Source organism: Microcaecilia unicolor, chromosome 6 (genome assembly GCF_901765095.1).
Source record: "Microcaecilia unicolor chromosome 6, aMicUni1.1, whole genome shotgun sequence".
NCBI lineage: Eukaryota > Metazoa > Chordata > Amphibia > Gymnophiona > Siphonopidae > Microcaecilia > Microcaecilia unicolor.
This window is the reverse complement of record NC_044036.1, coordinates 109224790-109249987: the sequence shown is the minus strand read 5'-3', so window position 1 is coordinate 109249987 and position 25198 is coordinate 109224790. Positions and strand designations below refer to the sequence as shown.

The 25198-nt window shown below is 41.0% G+C and overlaps 1 protein-coding gene across 2 annotated transcripts in view; it reads right to left on the bottom strand.

Annotated features, from left to right (window-relative positions):
• The window catches only part of COL11A1 (collagen type XI alpha 1 chain), a 700769-nt gene that overhangs the window by 263101 nt on the left and 412470 nt on the right, over positions 1–25198 (bottom strand). For both annotated transcript variants that reach the window (XM_030205574.1, XM_030205575.1), the window contains 4 exons: positions 14914–14958; positions 14445–14498; positions 14291–14335; positions 642–695 (listed from right to left, as the gene is read on the bottom strand). In XM_030205574.1, the coding sequence (XP_030061434.1) occupies positions 642–695; positions 14291–14335; positions 14445–14498; positions 14914–14958 (198 nt within the window). The remainder of the gene's footprint in view (positions 1–641; positions 696–14290; positions 14336–14444; positions 14499–14913; positions 14959–25198) is intronic.

The following is a 25198-nucleotide window of genomic DNA, read 5'->3' as shown; positions in this document are numbered from 1 at the left end:
CCTTTTACAAAGCGGGGGTACCTGTACTTCCACATTGCCACATACCAATCTGGCACTAATGCCGGGCTCACAGGAGCCTTGAGGTAGTGCTTGCCCCCAAGGCTTGTCAGATTTTTTTGAAATGTTTTGCACCAGGTTAGCACAAGAGCCCTTACCACTTCCTAAATAGATGGCGCTAATGGCTCCCCTTCGAAATGGCCGCAGCGGCATAGAAATCCTTTTAGGATCCCATAATGACCAGTGGCTGTACCACTACTATCCGTTTCATTTAGGCCTGATTCTCAGGCCTAAACTAAAGGTATAAATTATTTATCTATTTGCTGAATATTGCTGCTAAACCGATAATCCATGCTGCCACCATCGCAGCTCCCCAAACCCAGCCCCTAATTAAAAGGAAAATATCAATGAATTAAATGGCTTGATATCATTCATTTATTTTTTTAGTATCAACAAATAAGCAAGTTTTCTATTTGCTGCCGGCAACAAACACACAACTTGCTTTGAATATTAGCGCAAAAAGTACTAAACACTACAAACTGAAGGGTATTCTATCATTCATTCTATTAACACTACATAAAACCTCAGCTTTTAATTTTATTCAAAAATAGTTTAGCAAAGCAAATCAAACCAAAGATACTTACAGGAGGTCCTTTTGGTCCTGGAAATCCAACAGGTCCCTGAGGCCCTTGAGGACCCTAAATACAGATATATAAAAATATATAAATTCAATCAGATACTATCAATATTCTCAGATTCAATCAGGCAATACATAAGCCTTATCACAAATGCACAGTAATGCACATAGTTATTCAAGACATTGGTTTTCATATAAATAATCATAGTACCTCAATTCAAGCATTTTGCCTTTGTAAGGAATTTCTAGGAAGTGCTGAAGGTCACAATTCAAGCTGTGTAAATGTAATACTTCTGTGGTTTAGGCAGGTTTCTTCTCGATTCATTCAGGAAATTGGAAGATTTGCCTTTCTTCTCCCCCAATTGGCTATAGGTGAATTTTACTAGCCTTCTTAAATATTAAAATCGGTGCTATTGTAACAAACATGAAAAACTGGAAGAAATCTACCATAAATATACCCAGATATGTCTACTTTCCTGCATCTGCATTTTTTTTTATTTATTTTAAAAATTGATCTAGAGAAAAATCTACAACCTCTAGACTTCAAGGGGGCAGTTCTATAACTGGGTGTCAAAGTTAGGTGCCTAGATACAGTGTGCTGAGTGCAAATTCTATAATGGTATCTGGCACCAACAGGGGCAGCGGAACGTCTTTTTGTTTGGGGGCGACAAGTGGAGAGAAGGAGAAGTTGGAGCAATGTTCCCTCTAAGGACTGATGTTACATACATTGTGAACACTTCTTACAAATAACACACACACACACATACATAAATACTTGCAGGGAGGTAGAATTCCATGAGCCATGCTCTGCATGCTTTCCCTCCTTGTTCACCTGTAGTCCATGTTTATTGCTACTCTGAATTTTACTCAGCTACTGGATGTATACTGCAGTTTACAGGGAACACTGCCCCCCTATACAAGATCCACTTCTAATAAAAAATAAAGGACAGTAGGGGCACTTTTGAACACAGCAGGGAAGGGCCCCTTCACTGTCTACAAGCTGCCTCCCCCAGTACCTCTGTTACTGATGGTATTATGCATACTGTAATACACTTCAGAGAATTATGTACCAAAAAAAATCAAAATAATGTATGTAAAACAGTGCAGCATATTAAACAGAAAAGTATTTGAAGTATTCTGAAAATATACACATGTACTTTAATACTTGGCTCTCTGTCAGCTCTAGTTCATCAGTCCAGCATCTTTCCATTGGCCATGTGAACAGTGAAGTTACTGGCAACCATAATATAATTTACCTATAAATGTTTTTGGGAGGCTATAAAATGGACACAAGGCTTCAGCTCAGCTAGTCTTTAGTAAGCGCTTGCATTACTAAAGATTAGGTATAACTAATATAGATAATATGATTTATCTGTATTAGTTGTACCTAATACAGCTGCAGGCTGAGGAACAGGGAGGCCAGTGCTGCTCCTTGAAATTTTGGACAATCTACGCGTATCCATTTACACCAATGAAAACGTGGCGTACATCCTAGCATGTAGGTTGAGCCATACTGGGCCATATTCTATAACTAGGTGTGTAAATTTTGGAACACCCACAAAATGCCCATTTCCCCGCCCATAACCACGCCCCTCTATGCCTGCGTGTGTTAGACGTTAGGCACCCCTCATTTTAGAATATGCTTAGTAGGTTGTGTGCCTAAATTCTAATTAGTGCCAATTAGTGCTCATTATTGCTTGTTAAGTGCTGTTATCAGCGCCCATGAGTGTCTTATTATTTAGCGAACACTAATCGTTACCACATTGTTATAGAATCTGCGCTGATATTGGCACGATCTCTAGGCGTGCTATATATAATCCAGCGGTATATCCCTATGGGCATTTTATCATTTAGCACACACTAATTATTAGCGTGCCTTAGTAAAAGGACCCTTAAGTTAACAAATGCCAACAAAACAAAAAATGGAAATTATGTATTTAATCCAATAAATGTATTTAATCCAATAAAATGATTATACCATTTTATTGGATTAAATACATTTTTCAATTAGCTTTCAGAGGCCAAAACCTTTTTCCAATATATTGCTGTTATGGTAGCCAGTACTGACATGAGAAAGGAGGATTTGGTCTCCAAACATTTGTCAAAAATGTATTTTAAAATTAGTTCAATAAAGATGCTACTGTATTTCTATTTCCTGTAATTATTATTAACACAGCTACCACACTACTTTATCCTAAACTAAAAATAAAATCATTTTATCTACCTTTGTTGTCTGACCATTTACTTTTTCTAATTGTGTTTGTCCTAGTCTCTTGATTCTGCTTTCCTCATTGTCTTCTTAACTCTCTTGTCAAGATTACCTGTCCACTTGTCATTTTTCTCTCCTTACTTCTCCTTTTCATTTAAGCTTTCTTCAATTTATTTTTCTGCCTCTGTCCAGATTACATTTTTTTTCCTTTTTATTTACTGTGTCTACCTACAGCTTATCATTTCTTTCCCTCACTCTGGCTCTCCTATTTCACTTTCTCTGATTTCCCAGTCCCTCACTAATTCTATTCTCTTTCTTCCCCCTCCCATTCAGCATTTTACCCCTCTCTCTACTACTTCCATCCAGCATATGCCCTCTTTCTCTCCTTCTTTTCAATGTGTGCCCTCTTTCACTCCTTTATTCCAGTGTGTGCCCTATTTTTCTCTCCCTTCTATCCAACATGTGCCCTCTTTCTCCCCAATCCAGCATCTGTCTTCTTTCTCCCCTCTTCCATCCAGCATCTACCTTTTTTCTATTCTCCCCCTCCATACAACATCTGCCTCCTCTCTCTCCCTATTTCCATCCAGCTTCTGCCCATTTTCTCTGCTCCTCCCTCCATCCAATGTCTATCCCATCTCTCTCCCACCTTTCTATACAGTGTGTGCCCCCTCTCTCTTTCCCTTCCCATCCAGAGTCAATCTTCTATCTCTCTCTCCTTCCCTCTTTCCGTCCAATGTCTGCCCCTTCTCTGTTCCCCTCCATCCAGCATCTGTCCTTATTTCTACCCCCTATCCAGTGTCTGATCCCTCTCTCTCTCTCTCTCTCTCTCTCTCTCTCTCTCTCTCTAGTTCCATCCAGCGTCTACCTTCTGTCTCCCTCCATGTATCCAGCATCTGCCCCCTCTCTTCCCCTTTTCTATCTAGCATCTGCCCCTCCCTTCTGGCATCTGCCCCTCTCTCCCCTCTTCCATCTGGCATATGTCCCCTCTGTCCCCCTCATCCAGCATGTGTCTCCCTGTCCCCCTACACCCAGCATCTTTCTCTCTTTCCAATGTCCAGCATTTGTCCCAATCTCCCCCTACATCAGCATCTGTCCCCTTCTTCCCCTAAATCTAGCATCTGTCCCCTTCTTCCCCAACATCAAGTGTCTGCCCAATTTTGCTGCCCCAAAACATCCAGCATCTACCACCTCTCTCCCCACTCCCACCAAACATCTCCACCACCACTGTTTATACAGACCAACAGCAGCAATTGTGGTAAAACAAAAGTGAAAGAATCACAGGGCCACTCTTTTCCTACTCATAGCTGCTGGTCCTGCCTCCACTCTAATATAATTTCCTGTTCTGGGGCAGAGTCGGCAGCCCCGAGCAGGAACAGTGCAGCCCACAATCTCTTTTTGTTTGTTTTGCCACCACTGATGAAACAGCAGCAGCAGCAGTGGTTGCAGCAGCAATGGCGGTGTCAGGTGGGAGTGGGGATAACCTGGTACACCTCCTGCCCCCTATGGATTTTTGGGAGTGCCATGGCACCCATGGTTCCTCCCCCCCCCCGCCCCCATTCTGACTCCTATGGGTACCAAGATTCTGTTAAAGAATACTAGTATAAATCGGCATCTAAATGTATGCATGCATGCTTTTGATATTCAAAGCAATTTAACTGGCCAGAAATGGCTCCTGGCCAGTTAAATCGCTTGTTCTGGGCTAACCGTTAGTCTTTAGTGACACTTAACTGATTAGTACTCCTGAAAATAACTGGTCAATGCTGAAATAAAAACTGGCTATTTTGGGGATGCTCTGGAGGCGGAATTGGCACTTGGCTGGTTAAGTGCCGATATTCAGCACTTAACCAGCCAGGTTAACTATAGGACCACATAAAGGTCTGTCTCATCATTAGGTGGTAATCCATAGCCGGTTAAGTGCTGAATATCAGACTTAACTGGCTATACGTTAGTTGGCTCTGCAAACCCGGAAATTCAATACCAGTGCCTGGACATGTCACAGCATTGAATTTCTGGGTTTAGTGCCCATGAGTGGTCAGCAAAATGCTGAGTGCCGCTGTCTGTATAATGGGCCCACAATAATCAGGGGTGGCCACTTATGTCATATCCATAGCAGGTGTAACTGTGAGTGCCTAATGGTGGCACTTTAGAGCATAATAACTGTATTCTACAAGTTAGTGCATACATGGAACCTTGCCTATATCCCACATATGTCCTTCCCATGCCTCACCCACGTGTATGCCCACTTGCATTGACTTGCTATGTGAAATGTGCATCTAAATTTATTTATTTTTTTATTTATTGCATTTGTATCCCACATTATCCCACCTATTTGCAGGCTCAATGTGGCTTACATAGTTTTGTAAATATTGTCTTTACAGGATAGCAGATACATTTAGTATTGTGTAGAAATTAAGTGAGGGAAGAGAGAAGAAGGGTGAGTAGGGTAATTATAGGAGGTGGGTTATCTTAACTGAGTGGATTGGTGAGGTGGACTAGTGTGGCTATCGGTTCTCATTGTAGGCCTTGTTGAAGAGATAAGTCTTCAGAGATTTGCGGAAAACAGTTGTTTCATCAATTGTTCTCAGGTCTGTAGGCAATGCATTCCACAATTGCGTGCTTATGTAAGAGAATGAGGTGGCGTGCATCTGCTTGTATTTTAGTCCTTTACAGCTGGGGAAGTGTAGGTTGAGAAATTTGCGGGATGATCTTGTGGCATTTCTTGGAGGTAGGTCCATGAGGTTTATCATGTAGATTGGGGCATCCGCGGGAATGATTTTGTGTACAATCGTGCAGATCTTGAACGCAATGCGTTCCCTAAGTAGGAGCCAGTGGAGCTTCTCTCTTAAGGGTTTTGCGCTTTCATATTTAGTCTCCAGTGGAAGGAGAATAGTGCTGACTGCTCAACTAACACTTACACATGCAATATAAATTCACCCATGTATAAAGAGTATTCTATCATTTTAATGTGGAAATAATACTGACCTTTAGGGCCCTGTTTACTAAGGCATGTTAGCATTTTTAATGTACCTACAATTAGAATGTGTGCTAACTGTGTAGACACCTATAGGGATATTGTATGTGTATACACAGTTAATGTGCGTACTTGGCTAATGCACGTTATATGCGCTAAGGCGCCTATAATGTGGCTTAGTAAACAGGACCCTTAGGCACTAAAATAATAGAATGAGGGGGAACGAATCTATATATCTCCAAAACTGTGTTTATGCAAGAGATTGATCGCTGTACCTTTTAATTCTATGAACTTCAACTCACTCCGCTTTGAATGTTCTATTTCTATGAAGATTGTATCCTATGCTGTTTGATTGATTTGATTTGATCTGATCTGATTTATTGACTTGATATTTCACTTTTTACTTAAAGTTTTAAAGCAGTTTACTACAAAAGTAACATATGACATGTTTCTGCTTGTATACTTATGAGGCTATGCCACGCTGGGACATTCTGAACAGTGTTTCTATTTCTTGCCTTCAGCTTGGATGCTGGGCAAGTTGACATTGGACTTTTTGAAATCAAACGACCACTGACACTGGTGCTGTGTACCAGAGCATGGCACGTGTCAGATCTTTGATGTTCAAGATTGATCTACACTGTGGAATAAAAGGACTTGTCCCGTTCTTGAAGGCTCTTTGTACTATTTTGTTTTTTTGATCATGTACTTTACTATCAAATTTATATTGTCACTTGTTGATTCTTTAGCACTGCAACACTCCTAAAACATTCCTTCTTTTTTGTAAATGGATTAAAATGTATTTACATAGTTTGTATTTAATATATTGACCACACAGTCACAATGGAGCAATTCAAGAAGTGGGCACTTCCATTTAGGTACCCAATGCTGCATGGTGACAGCTTATTCTAAAACATCATATGGAGGGGCATAATCGAACAGAAACGCCTATATCCATGGGCGTTTATCTCAGAGAACGGGTCCGTGAAGGGGCGGACCCAAGCGTATTTTCGAAAAAATTAGACGTCCATGTTTTATTCGCCAAGTTGTGAGCTGGGCGTTTTTGCTTTTCAGCGATAATGGACAATGAAATCGCCCAGCTCAAAAACGAATAAATCCAAGGCATTTGTTCGTGGGAGGGGCCAGGAGTCGTAGTGCACTGGTCCCCCTAACATGCCAGGACACCAACCAGGCACCCTAGGGGGCACTTTTACAAAAACAGAACAAAAGGTAAAAGAGAGCCCCCCAAATCCCCCTCAAAACCCACTGCCCACAAGTCTACACCATTACTATAGCCCTAAGGAGTGAAGGGGGGCACCTACATGTGGGTACAGTGGGTTCGGGGGGGGGTTGGACGACTAAGCATTAAGCAGCACAATTGTAACAGGTAGGGGGGGATGGGCCTGGGTCCACCTGCCTGAAGTCCACTGCACCCCCTAACAACTGCTCCAGGGACCTGCATACTGCTGCCAGGGAGGTGGGTATGACATTTGAGGGTCAAAATAAAAAGTTGTGAAACATCATTTTTTGTGGTGGGAGGGGGTTTATGACCACTGGGGGAGTCAGGGGAGGTCATCCCCGATTCCCTCCAGTGGTCATCTGGTCATTTAGGGCACTTTTTGGGGCCTTATTCGTGAAAAAACAGGGTCCAGGAAAAGTGCCCTAAATTCTAGCTAAAAACGCATACTTTTGTCCCATTATCTGTGAAATGCGCCCATCTCTGTTCGGCAGATAACCACGCCCCAGTTCCGCCTTCGCCACACCTCTGACACACCCCCATCAACTTTGTCCGCATCCGCGACGGAGTGCAGTTGAAAACGTCCAAAATCGGCTTTCGATTATACCGCTTTATTCGTTTTTGTGAGATAAACGCCCATCTCCCGATTTAGGTCGGAACTTGGGCGTTTTTCTCGTTCGATTATAAGCTGGATGGGCTCCCATATTCCATTATAGAATGCTATCAAAACCCAGTATAGGTGCATCTTACTTTTACATGCCCACAGTTCTACCAGCCATAGACCTGGCACTACTACAGACACATAAATGCAGCAGAGATGAGTGTAACTTGCAGTATTCTGTAAGTTATGAGTGAAAGTGGAAGCCCCACCCATATTTACTCCCTTGCATTTTCACACTATGGAGCTCATTTTCAGGGAGAAAAACATCCAAAACGTGGCATAAATCTGCATTTGAATGTTTTTTCTTACACAAACGTCCAAGCTGGTATTTTCAAAACCAATTTTTAGACGTTTTTCTATGAAGTCCATCAGAAGTGCGTTCAAATCACAAGAGGGGTGTCAGGGGCGGGTAAAGGGTAAGATCTGGGTATTCCTAACACTTGGACATTTTTCAGCCATAATGGAACAAAACAAAACTATCCAGGACTAAAACTAAGGCGTTTTGAGCTAGACCTATTTTTATCATGAATAAGATACAAAATGGTGCCCTAAATGGCCAGATAATCACTGGAAGGAAACAGAGTGACCTTCCATTTCTTTCCCAGTGGTCACTAACCCCCTCCCACTCCCACAAAATGTGATTAAAAACATTACTTGCCGGCCCCTATGCCAGCCTCAGATGTTATACTCAGGCATGCAGGTCCCTGAAGTAGTCTTGTGGTGGGTGCAGTGCACTGCAGACAGGTGGACCCCGGCCCATACCTCCTCCTACCTGTTACACTTGTGGAGGAAACTGTGAGCCCTCCAAAACTCTCCAGAAACCCACTGTACCCACACATAGGTTCCCCCTTCACCCATAAGGGCTATGGTAGTTGTGTACAGTTGGGGGGGGGGGTTGGGGGGGTTTGGGGGGGCTGAGCAGACAAGATAAGGGAACAGTGGTGAGATGTGTACCTGGGAGATTTTAAGAAGTTCATTGCAGTGCATCCTAGGGTGCTCCATTGCTTTCTTGGGATCTCTGGGGGACCAGTCTACTAAAAATGCTGGCTCCTCCTATATCCCAATGGCTTGATTTTGTGTATTTTAAACTTGGACTTTTTATTTTTTAAATGGACCAAAAACCATAGTCCAAATCACAAAACCTTATTCAAAACAGTATTTTTGAAAAAAAAAGACGTTTTTCTTTTTTGAAAATGACCTTCTTTCCTATTCAGATTTTGAACATTTTTAGCAAAATGTCCAAAGTCGAATTAAAACATCATATTGAAAATGCCCCTCTATGCAAATTATGTGCACCCTTACAGAATTGCACTTAAACACCCTGCTGGCTCTTTTATGGGAGTGAATAAGTGCTAGTATTCTGTACATTAACACACACCAGAAGCATGTAAATGTAGGAATCCGGTTACAGAACTGCCCTCCATTACTTTTTTCAATGAAGATTGTTCCTTCCGGCCAATATTTACAACTATTAAACCAGCCAGGAATGACTCCTAGCTGTTTAAATAGCATTAACCCAGCTAAGTGGTAATATTCAATGCGAGATAGCCGGCTCTCTTGGCTGAATGTTATTGCTTAGTTGCTAGCCCGGTCACAGGCTATGTTGCACGACAAAGCCAGTTAGCACCAATATTCATTGGCTGACTGACTAAGTTTAGCGGCCAGATAGACCCCTGTAAACAGCAGATCTACCTTTGGCCGCTATAACTTTGCTGGTCAGCTGATGAATAGTTGCTTAACTGGCTATGTTTTAAGTGGCCAAAAATATTCAATGCCAGTCTCTGGATATGGCCCCGGCACTGAATTTCCGGGTTCGCCGCCAACCATGGGACTTAGCCAAGCTCCCTCCCATGGTCTCTATCAGATCCCTTATCTCTTACACATTTTCTTGAACTCATTTTTTTGTACATTTGGGCTAAATTTTCCTAAAATTTATACCCAGTTAATCTAAATATCATTTACGTGAGCTATTGGACAGGGCACAGTTACTTTAAATTCTGCAGAATATAAGTTATCGCCTTCAAAGGTTACTTTAGTTTTCTACACTGGCGAGGACAGCATCTCAGTGTAGCTGATTTTTCTATCCTTTGGGTTAAAATGTTGCTTTAGACATAACTAGCTTTAAAAATATTCTCAGTTTACCAACTGTTCTGAACATATGATAAAAATGATTCCAAATGTGAATGAGGGTACAAAATACATAGCACAGCAGTCTACATAGCCACCAGCACTTTGTTTCAGTAAATCCCTTTTTTTTCACATTGATCCTTAAAACAAGAGGCTACCCAGCTAGTACACTTTGTACTCTCTAAAGACACAATCAATTTTGTAGATTTTCTAACCACTGAGCTTCCAGCTCCAAGGGTATATCTGAACAATAACCTAGTCTATGAATGAAGCACAATTAAATGTTGATCTTCTTTGCCCAAGAAGTTATTCTATTTTTACATAATGAGCTAATTGATACAGACTTAAAGTGATTTTAGAATAGCTGAACAACATTTACATATGTAAAAACACATTTATAGGTTTAAATTATTGATAGTTAAGGACTTGCTACACAATTAATTTATGCACTCAAATTTGGACACACAAATCTGACCATCATGTCTAGCACCCAGGGGAAAATGTCTAGCCTGTTTATCTTTTTGCAATCTTGTATAAAAACGTAAACCTTTTCTGAGAGCCCTTCCACATCACTTATGAACATTTTGAAAAGAACTGAACTGTGGATCAGTCCACGCAGAATACGGCACTTCAATGATAATGCCTTTTCATAAAGTGAACCCCCATTTATTGCTATCCTTTCTTGCCTCCCATTCAATGATGTGAAAATAAAGAAAAATAGTTAGATACTGATATCTAAAGTGCTGCTCTCATTTTGTGTCTATGAAAAAAAATGCTTACAGAGCAATTCTATAATGAGGCACCTCTGGTTAGATGCGCTGATGCCGCACACTGAGTTCCAATTCTATAATGGCATCTGTGTGCTAAGGTGCCATTACAGAATGCTAGCGTTAAGGTAGCATCACTACACCTACATGTAGGCACGCCTACCTATGCCAGGTCAAGGCCGGAACAAATGCATCTGCCTAAATGCAGCATTTTAATGAGTAACTTGTAAGTGGGGGTCCAGTTTATGCCCTCCCATACTTCTCCCCAGTGAATGCCACCTTGCATTTACACACTAATGCATCTGTATATGTACTTTATAAAATACCAGTGAGCACTCTGCTAGCACTTAGTTGCTGAAGTGTATGTTCACTTACGTAAATCCTAGTAGTCTATAAATTTATGTGTATATATACCCCCTGATTGAATAAAGTTGCATTCTATATAGGTCACCCAAAGTTGGGCTCTGGAATTTGCATGTGGATCTGATATCCGTGCACAACTTAATGAGCCCATGGGCACCAACTGGCCATTTGATTGGTGCTAATTGGGACTTAAATGAAGTTGGGCATGGATCTCCCCTATGCACTGTGCTGTAACTTGGCACTGAGCTTTTCCTGCGTACAACACACATGGGAGGGGCATAGGCAGGTCATGGGCATATTTTCCGTATCTGTGGCACTGAAGGGTTAAGTGACTTGCCCAGAGTCAGAAGGAGCTGCAGTGGGAATTGAACTAAGTCCCCTGGTTTTCAGGCTGTTGTATTAGCCATTAGGCTACTTGCAAAGTTAGGCATGACTTACGCGCTATGTGCACTTTATAGAAAAGGGCTCAGTGTGGATCTTTTTGGTGTGTAACTTTATATATAGAATTCCTCCCTTAACCCCTACATCTATAAAATTTGACAAAAATTACATATGCAAATTTGGGCGTGCACAATTTAATTGAATAATGAACTAATTAGCACCAATAATTGGCTTTTTAACAAGAAATAATTGACAGTAATTAGATTTAATTGGTATTTATGCACACATTTTTAGATGTGTAATCTGAAAAAGGGGTGCAGAATGGGAGGGGTATGTGCGAAACAGAGACATTCCTAAAATTAAAGTGCATTGTTATAGAATAACAGGGATATGCACCTAATTGAGGGGCCCTTTTACTAAACCGCAGCAGGCTCTACACGCATGCAGCATGCGCAAAAATGAGACTACCACCAGGTCAGTGCACCCTCCTGGCAGTAATTTCAGATTTGGCATGCGCCCCATAATGCCTGGATGAATTATTTATTTATTTCTTCCTACGCGCACTGGTTCCGGCAGTAATCGGCACATCACGTACGCCAACCGGTCACCGCGGTTGTAGAGTGTGAGCCTTTATCACTAGATCAATGGGTGGCGTTAAGGGCTCAGGCTGGTTTAGGGTGCACGCTGGTTTCATTTTTACCACAGGGCCTTTACCCGTCCCATTAATGTTGATGCGGTAAGAATTGGTCTGGTGCATGCCCAATACATGCGCCTACACTACTGCAGGCCACCTTTTACTGTGGCTTGGTAAAAGGACCTCTTAGGCACGTACATTTGCACCATGTTTCATTTGGTGTAAATGGCTGCTCCTACAGTAATTCATGATTCCCAGGCATAAACACTATTCTATAAACCGTGCCTAACTTTACATGGCTTACAAAATAGCGCTTTTTTGGCACCAATTTTTTTGGTGTCATATATTGAATCTAGCCCTTAGCATGCAAAGTGGCAGCTACGTGGACAACAAGCAATAATAGGCTACAATAGCTGTTAATTAGTGCTTATTGGCTCCAATTTGCAGTTACATGTTAACTGGCCCTAATCGGGATTCTAGAAATTCTGCACGCAAAATCCATAGCATGCAACTACAAGGGGAACATGGACCTGGGAAGGGCTTGCCTAGCACTTATGAGCATGGGTTCTAGAATATTATCAGTTATCCCCCAGATTCTATATAGCACGCCTAGCATTCCATGGTGAAAACCAAGAAAATTCTCTAATAATGTGTGTAGCTTATTTGACTTAACAAGTCAATCAGTGCTGTTAACAGCACTTAACAAGCAATAATGAGAACTAATTGGCAATAATTAGAATTTACACACGCAACTCCCTAACCTGCTTATTTTTGAACGAGAAGGTCGGCCATATTCTGACACAAATCGGGAGATGGCCGGCCATCTCCTAAACCCGGCCAAATCGGTATAATCGAAAGCCGATTTTGGCCGGCTTCAACTGCTTTCTGTGTCAGCAGTGTACAAAAGGCGGGGCGGGGTGTGGTTAAAAGAAAGCCGGCCCTGACGAGCATTTGACCAACTTTACTTGGTCCCTTTTTGTTCACAACCAAGCCTCAAAAAGATGCCCCAACTGACCAGATGACCACTGGAGGGAATGGAGGATGACCTCCCTTTACTCCCCCAGTGGTCACCAACCTCCTCCCACCCAAAAATAAAAATAAAAAACCATTTTTTTGCCAGCCTCTATGCCAGCCTCAAATGTCATACCCAGCTCCATGACAGCAGTATGCAGGTCCCTGGAGCAGTTTTTAGTGGGTGCAGTGCACTTCAGGCAGGCGAACCCAGGCCCATCCTCCCCCTACCTGTTACACTTGTGGTGGTAAATGGGAGCCCTCCAAAACCCACCCGAAACTCACTGTACCCACATGTAGGTACCCCCCTTCATCCCTAAGGGCTATGGTAGTGGTGTACAGTTGTGGGGAGTGGGTTTTGGGGGGCTCAGCACCCAAGGTAAGGGAGCTATGCACCTGGGATCAATTTGTGAAGTCCACTGCAGTGCCCCCTAGGGTGCTGGGTTGGTGTCCTGGCATGTGAGGGGGACCAGTGCACTACAAATGCTGGCTCCGCCCATGACCAAGTGCCTTGGATTTGGCCGGGTTTGAGATGGCCACCATGAGTTTCCATTATCGGGGAAAAACAATGGCAGCCATCTTTAATGCCGGTGGTCTCTAGGGCCGGTACAAATGTTGAGATTTGACCAGCCCCGACCGTATTATCAAAATGATATGATAATACAGTCAGAGATGCCACTTTATGGGGCCGTCCCCGGAGATGGCCGCCCTTAGAGATGGCCGGCCCCGTTCAATTATGGCCCTCCACGTGTGTTCTGTAATGCACTGTGCCTAAAATGTAATGTGTGCAGGAAAAAAAGGATGTTGTTATAAGCAGAGAAAATGGGCATTCTGTGGGCGTTCAAAAATTTACATTTACATCAAAATGTATAGAATATGGCCTTCTATGCCTTCATCTACATGCCCAGATTTGTGCCATGTTCTTGCTGGTGTAAATGGATGCGGGTATTTTTAGGCACTAGGATATCAACAAAGTGTATTCTATATATCACTCCTAAATCTAGGCGCCAATTATAGAATATGCGTAGGTGGAAATGTTTTCTGTGCAGATTTTTTAAGCGCCATATACAGAATCTGGTCCTATGTGCCTAACTGCCAGCAGTTGGGTATAAGCATTTTCACCAGCCATCTACTTAAGCGTTCATCATCCTGGAACCCAAATTTAGGTGACCATTTGAGAATTTTCTCCATAGCTCTTAAGTTTAGGCTCTCTGTTATAGAATGAGGTAGTTGGTGTATAGGCAACATAATGAATGGTAATACATATTTTAATATTCTGAAAATAATCTTTCACTTACACGCTCACCGGGTGGACCAGAAGGACCATCGTTGCCTGCAGTACCCTGAAAAGAGCAGTAGATTAAGTGACTATAATCATATGCAATCTGGGTATTTATGTTTCAGAAGTAGTTTTTAATAAATTGAAATACATTCACAGTCACTGATTATTACCTTTGGACCTGGCTTTCCTGTGGGACCTCTTATTCCTCTAGAACCACGTGGACCCTGAAAGGTTCATTAAAAGAAAGAATGTTATACAGTAACAAAGTAAATGACCTACAAGGTCCATCCAGTCTGCCTAACAAGGTGGCCAGAGCAACCTTGATGGGCAGATTATAGTCATTCATGCTTAAACACTGGTTGGCAATTTGCCATCATGCCAGCCACATATAGGCAGTTAAACATGATACAGTCTGGGAACAATATATGTTCAAACCAAAAGTATTATTAACAGTATTTAACTTGCTAATTCTAGATTAAGATGTCTTCCCCTCCCCTTTGAGGGAGGAGAAGACATATGTACTGATATGCCCCACATACTTCCCAGAAGACTAAATCTAAAATGGAAATGCTATAATTGTAGTTGCAATAAAAATGTTAATATATGTCAACAGTAATAAAAAATGGAAATGTTACACACCGTCGGTCCTCGTTGTCCCCTTGGTCCTGATTTACCAGCCACACCCTGTTAAATACATTTTCAAATGTATTTTTAATACATTGGATACAACAATGAAACAATGATGTTAGATTCAGAGCAACAATGTGCAGACCCCTAAAGGGCAAAATGTTCTTTTTACATTTGATTGTGTGTGTCTGTTGTGCTTTATTGCACTAAAAATTACAATCAAGAGGGTGCCATTAGCAGTGAAATAGTCTCCCTGGAATTTTCAGTTAAGAACTCAGCCATGCAAGACTGATAAGTACATAAGTATTGCCATACTGGGAAGACCAAAGGTCCATCATGCCCAGCATCCTGTTTTCAACAGTGGCCAATCCAGGTCACAAATACCTGGCAAGACCCCAAAAAAGTACAAAACATTTTATACTGCTTATCCCAGAAATAGTGGATTTTCCCCAAGTCCATTTAATAATGGTCTATGGACTTTTCCTTTACGATTTACGATTGCAACACATTCACTAATATAAACCCCCAAACACCTAATTTATAGAGTTATTGCTTATGTGCTATTCATTGAAGTGTAAAAATAAAAATAAAAAAACAATTGAATACGGCAGAGCAAAAGTTTAGAAATTGCCAAAACTCATCTTGCTACAGAAGAAATATTTACATTTGTTTTCAAGCTTCAAAAGACATTCCTGTTCATCCATGAATGCTACAAACCCTGACAGCTTTTCAAGATATTTGTGCTTAATAGGCATGACATAAATCTGCATGAAACAGGGTTAAACAGGATTACAGAACAATGGAGAAAAATCAAATACTCTGACTACTCAGTCCACAACTTCCAACCATAAATGTAACTCCTGCATTATGAAGCAACTACAGAACTCCTGATTCACTGAAATTTGAAGTGATACAATTGCACATACAAACAAAATTGAGACGTTATGAATTTTTAGTGATAGCAATTAATTTCTATAAATACTTTTTGTTTTTTTTCAGTTGGGCAGGGATCTGTCATTTTTTTAAATTTCATAATAACAATAATATGCTTTTAGAGTCCTTGTATTATTCACTATTTTTCTGGTCTTCAAGTATGTAAACTTTAGGATAGAAAATATGATGTCAAGTTGTTTTATCACAAAAGTGCATATTTTCAAGAGACACCTTACAATTTGATCAAAAGATGTTCAAAATTGTAATAGGGAAATCATTAACTCTTTAGGCCTCAAATGTTGCATTTGTTAAGGACAGTTTAAGATTGCAGAGGAAACCAAAATATCTGGACATGCCTCATGCTATAATAATTTATATTTTATTAAATTATGGTAACAAGAGGCATTTTTCAAATAGGTCAGGTTTTTTAATAGGAAAATATGGGAATGATGGTTTTCTGACAACGGACTATTGAAGAATAGAAAAGGCTACCATCTGAGATTAGGAAAATATCATCATATTTGGCCTTTAGGAAGGCACTGAAATTGTCTTCCAGATTTATGTACTTTTATTATTGCACTTTATTGTTCACCATGTTGAATGGCAATTAAATGTCCATTAGTGCACCCCATAGTCACAAAAGCATTGGGAAACCTTGGAGATAGTTTTCTCCACTGTCACAGTGTAAGTCATGAGGATCTGATCAATTATTTCATCAAAAAATCTTATATTTTGTGATCTTCTCAAAGTTCCCTAGGAGATAGAGGTCACAGCCCCTATTGATTTGTTAATGTAGGAAGGTTTTCAAAGAAAGACCTTGACAGGTTGCTAGGCTAATTTTTACCAAATGAAACACACGTATTCCCCTGGATCCTATATAGTGCGACTTGAGTTGCACGTACAAATCTGAACGTATTCTGATGTGCACAACTCGATTGGTTAACAAGCCAATCAGCACTGATAAGCAATTATCAGCACTAATTGTCACTAATTAGAATTCATGTGCACTACTCGCTAAACGTATTCTATAAAGTAGTCTGCATAAATTCTACCGGGCAGATCTCAAAAGGGCACATGGACATGGGAGAAGCATGGGTGGGTCATGGGCATTCCTAACACTTACGTGCAGTGTTATAGAATAACCCGTTCTCCCCTGGATTCTATATAGTGCGCTTAGATTTAGGCACCAAAATCAGTATGGATTCTATAACATCGTGCATAACTTAATTGGCTTAACAAACTAATGCGCGTTGATAACAGCACTTAACAAGCAATAATGAGCATTAATTAGCACTGATTAGAATTTAGGCGCACAACTCACTAATGCCTGTATTTACAAAAGCATGCTATAGGTGTGTTAGCATTTTAAATGTGCATTAAATGCTAACGCACCTATAGGAATGTATTACTGTATTAGTGTTTAACGTGCCTTAACTTTATAGGCTTGTTAAAAACGCTAATGTGCCTTAGTAACCATACCCCTAAGTGTATTCTGTAACGATGTGTGTCAAACTTCTAACGTGCCGAGGTAAAAAGGGGCATGGATGTGGGCGGGGGAAATGGGCGTTTCCTGGGCATTCCAAAATTTAGGTGCCAAGTTATAGAACATGGGCCAGTCTGCCTAAATCTAAGCACTGAGATTTATACCAGGTTTGGTTGGTATAAATGGATGTGCGCAGATATCAGCGCTGAAATATCAACTAAGCATATTATATAATTGGCGCCTAAATCTAGGTGCTGATTATAGAACACACTTAGTCGTCACTAATTTCAGCACCAATTTTTTTAGGCACCATATACAGAATCTCCTCCTCTGCGCCTAAAGTTAGGTGTGGGCATTTACACCAGGTTTCATTGGTGTAAGTGACTGTGCCTACATTTTAGTCATGTGGACGGCATTATATGTATTCTATGAACTGCACCTAAGTTAGGCATGGTTTACCGAATACGCGTAGTCGTGTTTTCCATCCAAGTTGATTTTTTTGGTGCCAAATATAGAATCTGGTCTTATAAGGGTGCTATTGAAATGTAATTTTTTGTCTAATTAACAGATTACTACTGCTTTGGAGTATGTAATTTCCTGGATTTTGTTTTGCCAGTCTATTTTTTATTGTGATCTGAACAGAACTATGCAGGTATTTGCGGACTAGAAGCAATATATAACATAACCTGATGAGTGGGAGGTATCTGGGCAAAAGCCTCTCCTAACAAGTTAACACCTACTGAATATTAATCCCATATAGTCTATATAGCTAATCTAGTGTAAATCATATAGGGCCACATTCTATATATAGCACCTAGTGTTCCGTGCCTAAATCTAAGCAAATTCTCTAACAATGCACGTTGCTTAATTGGCTTAACAAGCCAATCAGCATTGTTGACAGCACTTAAGCAATAATGAGCACTAATTGGAAAGAATTAGATTTTATGTGTATAACTTGCTAAGCGTATGCTGTAACTCATTGCGCCAAAATTCTAATGCACACCTCCAAAAGGGGCATGGTTATGGGCGGGGAAATGGGTGTTTCATGGGCATTCCCAAGTTTATGCTCATTGTTATAGAATATGGCCAGGTCTGCGTAAATCTATGCGCAGGGATTTACACCACGTTTTTGTTGGTGTAAATGGATGCGTGTAGTTTTAGACGCTGGGATATCAACTAAGCATACTCTATATACTACGCATAAATCTTATAGAATACGCTTAGGTGAAAATGATTTCCACACAGATTTTCCAGGCACCATATATAGACTCTCCCCCATAATGTCCAGGAATTTTTTTTTAATCAGATGCTTGTTGTAAATGCCTGTTATGCAATTTACAACAGTATACTGAATTGACCTCTGTGAATTTAATGTTCAAAATGGTAAATATGTATTGCTGGTTTCTTACTGCCAAATAAACTTGACTGACAGGAAAATGATGCATATTTATAATTGCCATTTTTAGCTATCAACATTTATGATCTCCAAACTGCTATTTCAATTCTAAATAGCAGAGTGAGCCATATCTAGATGAGCTTGAAAGAAAATGACACCATGAAATTCTATGCAATCTAGAGTTTATTATTACCATCTTTGGAAACAGCATATTTGTGTACTAGGGAATATTATGTTAGTCAGTCAAGATGCAATTTATTAAAAGGAACCAGCAATGTTGTTAAGGTGGAAATGGTCTCTTCATAAGGTTAATGAACATTTTCAAACTCAGAAAGGGACCATTTATTGACCAACTGAAGATTGTATGTTTACCTAGGGGCCTTTTAACCAAGCTGCGGGCAAAATGGACCTGCTTTGGTGGCAGGGACTGTTTCTTCCGCTCGCCAGGGCCTCTTTTACCGCAGTGGGTAAAGAAGTCCACAGCACACATGGCAATGCAGTAAGAGAACTCTTACCACATGGCTATGCAACAGGGAGCCCTTACCACCACCCACTGAAGTGGCAATAAGGGCTTCCGTGCTAACCCAGCGGTAACTGCACAGCGTGCGGCGATGCCCGATTACTGCAGGATTACCACTGCGTAAGTCATTTCCTGGGGGTTTCTTTTTCCCCTGGAAATGATGCATGCTTGGGGTGGGACTACCACTGGCAGCCATGTTGGGCCTGCAGCAGTCCCAAAAGAGTGCGCGGTAAGCCCGTGTTGGTCTTACTGAGTCTCCGTAAAAGGGCGGTAACTTAGCTGGTTACTTTCAAAAACAATTTGTCTGCTTTTATTATTATTATTATTATTATTATTATTATATTATTATCCACTACTGTAGTTAGCATCTGTACCCAACTGCTTTGCAAAGTTGCTTACCCTGTAATAGAGGTTCTCCGTAGACAGTAGAGAAGTGCCGGCATGCTTTCTAGTGATATCCTATATAGCCAGAATGCCCAAAGTCCCCCTCCAGCTTGATCTCTCTTTTTTTTCCTTCATTGAGTCTGTGTAGAGAATCCTGGGGTCCTCTAAGCAGCCTATGAAGATTTAGTTGTCCTACAGCTAACGATATGAGACTCTTTGTGTATGTATATAAAGAAAGAAAATGATAGCTAGCCACTCTGAAAGTCTTTTTTTTTTCTTTTTAAGGGAGTAAATTGGGGAGGGAAAGTGTTGCTACATTTCCCTGCTGTCTACAGAGAATCTCTGTTACAAGTAAAGCAACATTGCTTTCTCCCCAGGACAGTGGGGCAAATGCTAGTACACTTTCTAGTGAATCCAGAGCTAAGGGCCACTGTGTTGTTCTACAATATTTGTGGCTCAATAAACGATTGGAATGGTAGCAGAAAAGTAAAAATAATGTACAAATAAATGGCCTATAAGTGTCAAATGCCACTTTGGTAAGACTACCTTACCTTACATGTCCCCAGTTGCAAGAAATTAATCTATAAAACTATTCATACTACCAACTTTACTCACCAAAGTACCAATACCTGGAATTCCTTAACCAAACGACTTAGACATACAAATGATTAGATGCTGTTTTGTAAACTCTTGAAAACACATTTATTCAGTTTGACCTTCAATAAGGAAAAGAACCAATCTGTATATAAAAACTCATAATACTGAATCTTGTAGATTTTGCTACTGTAACCTAATTATCTGTTCTATATCACGGATGACAATATTTCTAAAATTGTGCAATCTTTTAACTGATGTTTGTTATGTAAGCCACATTGAACCGGAGCTTATTTTGGGAAAATAAGGGATAAATGTGTCACAACTAACTAAATAAACAAACAAATACATAGATAAATAAATCTTTCTATATAAAACGCACCTCCAATATTCTAATGAAGCCTCACTTTCCCAACATTCTAAAAGTGAAGTGGCAGAGATCGCTTTTCCTCCATGAGTGTCTGCCCCGCCCACGTGTCAAACGTGATGATGTCGAGGGCAGAGCACTGACACTGAATGAATGGCATCGCCAACCTGTTGCTACATGATGAAACTTAGTAGAAGCCGAAGCGAGGTCCCAGAAAAAAGATCAGTAGATAAAGTGTTGCCGTCTGACGTCAGTAGAAGCCTAACAGGGAACAAAGAGCTGCCATAGGATAGAGAGCAGGAGGAGGGAATAGCTGGCGACCAATGGGAGAGGAGCAAGAGGCAGGCAGGAGGGAAGGGAGCACCTGATATGCCAAGTGGGGAGAAAGGAGAGGAGCCGCAGGGGCATCCGTGGGGCACCCAATCCCAGCGAGAACGGGAGGCGGAGCGAGGCATCCAGGCTGAATCGGGCGCATGCTGAAGCGAAGCGAGCCAAGGCATGGGAGCACTGGAAAAACAAACTCACAGCACTGCCTATTGAAGCCGGAGCACGCGCAACACGGACTAAGGTGGCGTGGAGCTCCGCATCACTCAAGGACTCCGTTCATGCCGAGGTAGGGGACGTGACAGCATGGGAGTCTATGAAAATGTTGTGCAAAACTTTCTGTGTAACAACAAGGCACCACACTGCACTATACTCATTGACAACATGCTCAAAGCCTTTCAGATGATGAAGTGCAATATATCACTAAAGATACGTTTCTTATACTCACCCCTTGAATTTATTTCCCTCCAATCTCAGAGATTTCAGTGATGCACATGATGAGAAGTTTCTCTTTAACCAGAGAAGCTCCTGACACTGATACTTTCTATTAGATTAACCCATATTTGTTGAAGGAACTAATATTTTTCTGGGGATGAGGAGGGAAACTAGAGTGGGTGGTAGCAACAGGGAGAGGAGGTTGAGCAAGTGGTGTTGGGAATAGAGTGTGGGGGATTAAAAACAGATAGTGATTGACTGGAACAGTGAAAAGGAGTTGAGAGAATGAGTCAATGGTGGGGACTGAGAGGGAGGATTGAAAGGGAGTGAATGTAGAGTCAGGGAAGGGGACTAAGAGATGGTGCTGAATTCATGTTTTTCTTAAGGTTGGGGTTGAATGGCAGAGGGTAAGATGTGGCAAAGGTTCAGGCCAGAGGTGATGGTGTCAAGCAGGGCAGAGAATATTTTGTAGGGTCAAGGGAAGTGAATAGGTTTCTTCAGTGAATTTAACCAGGTGTTATCTAAACACATGCTAGTGCCTGTTTCATTTGTTTTGGAAACAGGCCTTTCTTACTAGTAAATAAATAAATAAATAAATATTGGTATAAATTCTCACCAATTAGGATTTGTGCTCACATCTGGCTGCACGCTATTCTATAACCCTTGGTGCCCAAATCCCATAGCGAGCAAATCAAAAGGGGATGGGGGCATGGGAAGGGGCATTGGTGTGTATAAGGCATTCTGAAAAGTTGCACATTTTGATACAGAATAATGGGTCAGCACACTTAACTTTAACTCCAGCATTTACACCAGGCTTCAGCAGGCATAAGTCTGATGCGCAAAGTTAGGTCATGGGAATTGACGCTAAGCATTATTCTGTAAAGGGTATATGCCCTTTATAAAATCTTATTTAGCGCCAATCTTTTCTGATGCCCATTTTTTAGCATGATTTATAGAATGTGGGCCTTCAGGACTGCTCTGCCCTCATTTGCTTGGAGGTAGGGAAATGGGTTATGCCCTTGAACTACAAATCCCTGCAATCCTGTAGTTCCCTGTAATAGGCTCTTTCAGAGCATATGTCCAGCTTCATGTGTATTATGGGACTCTTTCTATTGGCTTGCCTTGTTCTCTGTGCATGCTGGGCTAGTTGCTCCCCCTTCTCTCCCCATCGGGTCTGTAAGAGTTATTTTGCCACATTTCTCCACTGTGAACTGAAACTGCCTATGATGTACTGTGCTATGTGACCCCCCTTTAAGCTACTGTGATGCTATCAAGATTTTACCAGTGTAAAAGTATAAACAGCACCATTACTCAGAGTGCTGTTGAATTACTTCCAGCTTCTCTCTTGCATGGAGAAGGAGCTAGTGGAAAACAGTCTCCCAGTTTGCAAGTTAGTTTTCCTTATTTGATTACTGCATTAAAAAAGATTTGGTTCAAGAGTTCTGAGTCTTCTCATAGTGATGCTCTATACTCTGGTTTAAGCTGCTTGAAGATCATACTGGTGAGAGGGCAGAACAAGGACTAAGAAAGTTCACCTGCTGGGACAAGGTCCCAGTTATGAGAAAAAGCAAGATTAAAGGGAGGGCAAAGATTTTCCTATTGATGGAGAGAAATGGAAAGGTCTGATGACCAATTGCATCAAGATGGAAAGGGCAAATGTGGAAGTGGTGAAGGTTCAATAAATACAGAAGAAACCTGTCTTCGCAACCAACAACAATAATCAAAAACAGCGAAGATGACACAAATGGTCAAAAGGACGAAAAAAAAAAAAGGGGGATAAAAAAAGCAAAAAAATGAAGAACAACAAAAAAATATATATAAAACGGGAAACGAGGAAATCAAGAAAAAGAAATGCAAAAATATGTAGAAAAGTGGAAAACAAAAAAAGGAAATAACAAAAATCAAAAATGAGAAAAAGACGACACAAGTAAGATAAAAAATGTGAATTTATTAAGGTGATATGACTCGACACAGCTGTGTTTCGGCCCAACCGGCCTGCGTCAGGAGTCTGTTACACCATATATGTATTCTCTGGCAATATGAGTTCTTGTAAGATATTCAATAAAATTCAATTCAATAACACTCTGCCTTTAAAAAGGCTGTGTGCGTGATTAAACAACAATCGTTATAGAGAATATTGGTGCGGAAAATGTATCTTCATCTCGTTGAACAAAGTATCGAAGCTACTAGCGTTCGCTAGTAGCTTCGATACTTTGTTCAACGAGATGAAGATACATTTTCCGCACCAGTATTCTCTATAACGATTGTTGTTTAATCACGCACACAGCCTTTTTAAAGGCAGAGTGTTATTGAATTGAATTTTATTGAATATCTTACAAGAACTCATATTGCCAGAGAATACATATATGGTGTAACAGACTCCTGACGCAGGCCGGTTGGGCCGAAACACAGCTGTGTCGAGTCATATCACCTTAATAAATTCACATTTTTTATCTTACTTGTGTCGTCTTTTTCTCATTTTTGATTTTTGTTATTTCCTTTTTTTGTTTTCCACTTTTCTACATATTTTTGCTTTTTTTATCCCCCTTTTTTTTTTTTTTTCATCCTTTTGACCATTTGTGTCATCTTCGCTGTTTTTGATTATTAGTGGTGAAGGTTCAACCATGGCTGACTGAGCCTCAGTAACCTGAAGCTGAGGTATAGAGGTAGAAGTTGTTATATTAGCAGGATTTCTCTGGAGAATGGCACTCATGTCTTGGGTAAACCATGTCAGGAGCTGAATAAATGCTGACTGGTCAGGCTGCCTGTGAGTGGTATGGCCCTGAGGGTTGGGATGAAAGAATAGGCATTGCAGAACCTGCATCATCCATATGGAGTTATCTAATGATTACAGCAGGGGACAGCAAACTAGAGGGCCTGGGTTCAACTCTCATTTCAACTCTTTAATGTAGCTACGATTTGAGTTTCTTCCAGGAACTTGTGACCTGGAGTGGCTACTATTGGAAGCAGGATACTGGGCTAGATGAACCACTCGTCTGACTCAATATGGTCCTTATCTGCGTTGTAGATGTACCTGTATAAAAAGCTATCTGAGGAAGACTGTGGCTTTTTGAAGAACTGGTGATGGATTTCTTCTCCTCCTGCTGTATACAGGGTATCTTTCTGAGAAGTATGCCTCAGCTTCTCCTTTTTTTTTCTGAAGAAAAGGAAGCTGATTTGAAAGCCACCTTGTGAGTTGTAGGTAGACCTAGTACCAAATGAGGCAAAGTGGGGTGGAGCTACCATCCCAGGTTTGAGAATCTAGTATTTTGAAATCAACTGTTGGTCCCAAGAGAAGAACTGCTCACCAGACTCAGCTGAAACCACTAAAACTGGTGCTATCCAGAGAGAGCCAAAGCCAAACCTGGTGGGGTAGATGCAGCAAATAGAGTAATTATCACTGGCAATGATGACATCATAAGGGGCCACTGAGAACCACTAAGTGAAAGTAAAAATGATAGCACTTTAAACTGGTGGAGCACTATTGTCCAATAAAGCAATTCTCTGGTAAGTCTGCTCTGTGAGGGAAGGGAGGAGGGCCAGCCAGTGGATTGAGAAAATTGGATCTTCATGGGCTGCTGAGGGGAATATGGGAATCTCTGCAAAGACTCACTGAAGAAAAATATAAAAGATCATTCAAGCTGGAGGACGGCTCTAGGCACCCTGGCTATGTTGGATAACATCGCCAGAAACTGTGCTTGCATTTGTCCTGCTTGTCTACAGAGCAAGTTAGTTACTTTTTTTTTTCTTTGTGTGTTCCACCTCTCTCTGAGGAGCAAAGAACAATTTCACATCTTTCCTTGATGTGATAATAAAATAGAGTTGTTCAAAACAGAACAAAAGTAGAATTCCATTGTGATT